At 56.1% G+C, this 4,285-nt stretch overlaps 1 protein-coding gene across 2 annotated transcripts in view; it reads left to right on the forward strand.

Annotated features, from left to right (window-relative positions):
• PRDM15 (PR/SET domain 15) overlaps positions 1-4,285 on the forward strand; it is a 61,156-nt gene that overhangs the window by 44,953 nt on the left and 11,918 nt on the right. For both annotated transcript variants that reach the window (XM_040231473.1, XM_040231482.1), the window contains 4 exons: positions 544-678; positions 1,363-1,526; positions 2,333-2,412; positions 2,703-2,822. In XM_040231473.1, coding sequence (XP_040087407.1) covers positions 544-678; positions 1,363-1,526; positions 2,333-2,412; positions 2,703-2,822 — 499 coding nt within the window. The remainder of the gene's footprint in view (positions 1-543; positions 679-1,362; positions 1,527-2,332; positions 2,413-2,702; positions 2,823-4,285) is intronic.

A 4,285-nucleotide genomic window follows, 5' to 3' on the forward strand; every position in this document is an offset into this window, starting at 1 on the left:
GGGGAGGCGGGGCGCACGGGGAGGCGGGGCGCACGGGGAGGCGGGGCCGGCCCTCGGGGTCTGAGAGATCTTTTTGCTGCTCTCCAGGTGAGCTCTCTTGAGTGTTTGCTGCCTTTCACGCCTACCTAAAGGGCTCACGTTAAAAACCTTCCACGCTAGGTTCCTCCTGGGAGAAGACCAAGGATCAGGCCAGGGGCTTTTGCTTCCCTCCCTACCTTTGAGGAACGTGAGATGAGAGCTTCCCAGTGTGCAGGGTAGTGAGGACTCGGGGTCGCTCTCGGGGGAGAAGTGCCGATCCAGGAAAAAGGAAAGAGTGGTAGGTGCCCAAGTGAGAATGGAGAACACGCCCTCCAGGCGTCGTCCGGCTCAGGCACTGTTCTTGGGAGCTCCAGCTCTGGCATGCAGAGTCGTCTGAATGCAAGCAGGACCTGATGGTGGGGTGTTCCAGGTGACCCGAGGACAGTTTCTGCACCTGGTGTACAGGCCACCGGTTAAAGCTTCTGCCAAGCACGTTAGAAGCAGAACACGGTGATTGTCTTGCAGGACATCGCACTGATGGATGACCACCAGAGAGAGGAGTTCATTGGCAAGATTGGGATCTCCTCAGAAGAAAATGATGACCATTCAGACGAGAGTGCAGACTCAGAGCCTCACAAGTACAGCTGCAAAAGGTGTCAGGTAACCGGACCACGGCTGCCGAGTGCTCGGGGTAGCGGGGCTGCTGGCCCACAGAGGCTCAGGCATGGATGGGGGCCCTCACAGACGTCCTGGAGGCGCGCCTCGTTGCTTCTCCAGGATGATGGTTGTGGGTCTTACCACCATAGGGACCACCGCATCAGAACCAGTCTGGTCAACACGGTGCCTGTGTGGCTGACCAGCATGGATCTGTGCGCGGGGGCTTCTCTCCTTGGCTGTGCCCTCGCACACAGCAGAGGGCCTTGCTTAGAAGCTGGGGGTGCGGGGGGAGGTTTCCATATCCAGCAATTGGTAGACTCTGCGGTTTCACGAAGTAGGTCCCTGTGTTCCTCCCGGGCACCCGCACCTGGCTCTGCACTTGTCAGGACCTTTGGGCGTTGGGGGGAGATGGGGTCGGTTGAAAGTAGAGGAGAGGAATTCTAGAAGCTGCCTTGGGGGGTGGGGGATGGGACCTACTGTAAGAGTTACAGGAGGACCTGGGGTCCGCCTCTTATGGCCCCCACTGCTTCACGGGTTTGCCCGGCACCGGCCCTGCCCCTTGGAATTCCGCTCTGCTGCGTGGAGGCTGGTTTTCCCCCTGTACCCGGGGCACCTGCGTGGAGGTGGCGCATGGTTAGCCGCGGGGGGTGGGCTGCGTGTGCAGGTAAACAGCCTGTGCATCCGCAGCTCACCTTCGGCCGCGGGAAGGAGTACCTGAAGCACATCATGGAGGTGCACAAGGAGAAGGGCTACGGCTGCAGCATCTGCCACCGGCGCTTCGCCCTGAAGGCCACCTACCACGCCCACATGGTCATCCACCGCGAGAACCTGCCCGACCCCAACGTGCAGAAGTGAGGATCCTGGGACTCTAGGGTGGTGCGGAGGGAGGGCTGGCTTCCCGCAGAGGGGTGGTGAACACGGAGCAACTTGTCTCCTCGGAGAGCCCTGGGCCGGCCTGGGGGATGCCCTGGCCTTGCTCCTTGCTTGGTCATCAGCTCGCACAGTCTCTGGGACCCACAGCAGTGGGCGGCATTGGAGACCTGCCTACATAAGACCAGAGACCCTTTTCCCCAGAGTAATTAGGTTTTGTGAACATCAGCTCCTCCATCTGGCTGCAGCCAGTAATCAGTACTGCGTGTCCTGGTGACTCAGGCTACAGCCTTGTTTAGAGCCGAGTCCTCCACTGGGGCTGCAACCCAGCGGCCTGAACAACACTGACGTGTTATGTCGGTGCTGAGGCCGAGCTCTGGGTTGTCCTGTGGCTGTGAGAGAGTGTCAGCCCCAGCTCTCTCCTTGGCGTCAGAGTGTGTCTTCGTGGCCTTCCTGCTGCGCTTGTCTCTGTGTCTCTGCTTGAAAGGACACCAGTTACTGGGTTAGGGCCCTTCCAGTGACCTCATCTTTAATTTGAGGACCTCTGCAGAGACCCCCATCTCCAGGCTCAGCCATGTTCTGAGGTGCAGAGTCAGGATGCCAGCATGTGAACTTCAAGGGGGACAACTCAGCCCAGATGGAAGCTGAAGTCTCGGACCCCTTGTCACTCCCACAGCACCTTTTTTTTTTTTCCACCCCACCTGCTGATAAAGGCCCTTATGCCAGTGCACTCTGAGTGCCAGTCCACCAAGGCTGTGTGCAGTCCTGAGCCTGTGTCTCCTTTCAGGTACATCCACCCCTGCGAGATCTGCGGGCGGATCTTCAACAGCATCGGGAACCTGGAGCGGCACAAACTGATCCACACAGGTAGCCAGGCCTGGGAGGACACAGTGTCGGAGGACCAGGCCCCTCTGCGTGCTCCCTGCTCCAAGGGGTCATCCTCGTCTCCAGGCTGGCCCTTCTCCATCCATACTTGCTGCTCCTCCCAGCTCAGCCCCTCCTTGCCCAGTCCCCCTCTGGGTCCTTGCAGAGGAGGAAGGAGGGCTCCAGCTGCAGGGGGTGGCGGGGGGGATGTGGTTCTTCCCGATGCTGCCCTCCTGCAGTGACCTTGGGTCAGGATTCCCTGCGGTGACAGCCTGCCCTGTGTTTGCTTGTAGGTGTGAAGAGCCACGCCTGTGAGCAGTGTGGGAAGTCCTTTGCCAGGAAGGACATGCTGAAGGAGCACATGCGTGTCCATGACAACATCCGGGAGTATCTGTGTGCGGAGTGTGGGAAAGGTGAGGGCAGGTGCGGGCCAGGCCGTCATCCAGAAGGGGCAGCAGGCCAAGTGGGAGTTGGGGGTTGCCCAGACCTGAGTCATCTACTCAAGAAAGATAAGACCTGGAGTATTTAACTGCGGGTCAAGAAGAAAAATTTGTCAAAGGCGGGGGATAAAACCAAGGCATAGGTAAGCTGTTTCAAGAGCAGGGAGATGGTGCAGCGTGACTGTGTGATGTATAGAATATCCTCAGAATCACCATGTGGCCTCAGTGGAGGTGCAGAACCCTCAGCTGCTTACAAGGACCAGCTGTGTATTAAGACTGACTTTCTGTGGCCGGTGATGACGATGACCTTTATTTTAATCAGGTAAAATTAGTTAAATGAACCTGTTAGTAAAATAGCTCATATAGCTAAGTATAACCAGAAAGAGAGAATCCCAGTCCATGGTAAAATTTTAACCCATTTCTGTTTAAAAAGAAACCAAAACTTGAGGAAGGCTTGGAGCTGTGGATCTTTGGTGGTTTCAAACGGCTGCCAGTGCTGTGTATGGTGGAAGAGCGGCAGGGCCACCCTCCTTCAGATACAGGACAAATCAAGTTTGTCTTGATTTAAAAGTTTGTCTTGATGCCATTAGCATCTTTTAAAACTTTAATGTTTCATGAAGTTTTTATTTTTCCTTGATTTTTAAAATTAATCAGGAAAATATAAAGCAAACACAAATGTCCCATAATTCTACTCACTGGATCAACCCCTATTAGCCTCGTAAAATAAGACTACATGGTAGAAGATTAACCAGAGAAGAGCAGAAAGTGAGAAGTTGCTCACCCCGGGCAGCTCCAGTCCCCCTCCCCGGAGGCGAGAGTTTCTTGTCTGTTCTCCAGAGTAACCATGTGCAGCAGTGCAGATTGTTCTGTTGAAAAAGTAACACAAGCACCTAACCAAAAAAAGTTTATTTTTAAATAACTGGAATGGTTATGCAAAATAGTTTTTCCCACCTCAGACCTTAGTTACGTGCTTCAAAAGCAGCATGTAAATGTTGCACAAAGTCATTTCTAGAAGTTTCTGCCCATGTCTTAGCCCTGGCCATAGTGGGTGGAGCCCCAACCCCATCTTTGCCCCAGCTCTTCCAGCCCCATTCCCACCGGGCTGGAGCTGCAGAGAGGTGGGGAGGGCTGGAGCGGACAGGTGTGGTGGGCCCTGCCCCCAGGTGGGCAGGGACAAACACAGCTGAACCCTGAGTGCTGCTCAGTGGGCCTGGCCAGATGGGGAGGGGTGCCCAGGGCAGGTACTGCGGTCTGTTCTCCCATCTTGTACTGCATACATTTCCTCGGGGTGGGCATGGGAAGGGCATGGGTGCTTGTGGGTGGGTATGGGCACTCAGAGTGGGGCATGGGCTCTCGGGGTGGAGTGGGGGTGGGGCGTGGGGGCAGGGAAGGACATGGGGATGGGGTGAGGCATGGACCCTTGGGGCAGGACATGG

The sequence above is a fragment of the Oryx dammah genome, unplaced genomic scaffold (genome assembly GCF_014754425.2).
Source record: "Oryx dammah isolate SB20612 unplaced genomic scaffold, SCBI_Odam_1.1 HiC_scaffold_2, whole genome shotgun sequence".
In the NCBI taxonomy this organism is placed as follows: domain Eukaryota; kingdom Metazoa; phylum Chordata; class Mammalia; order Artiodactyla; family Bovidae; genus Oryx; species Oryx dammah.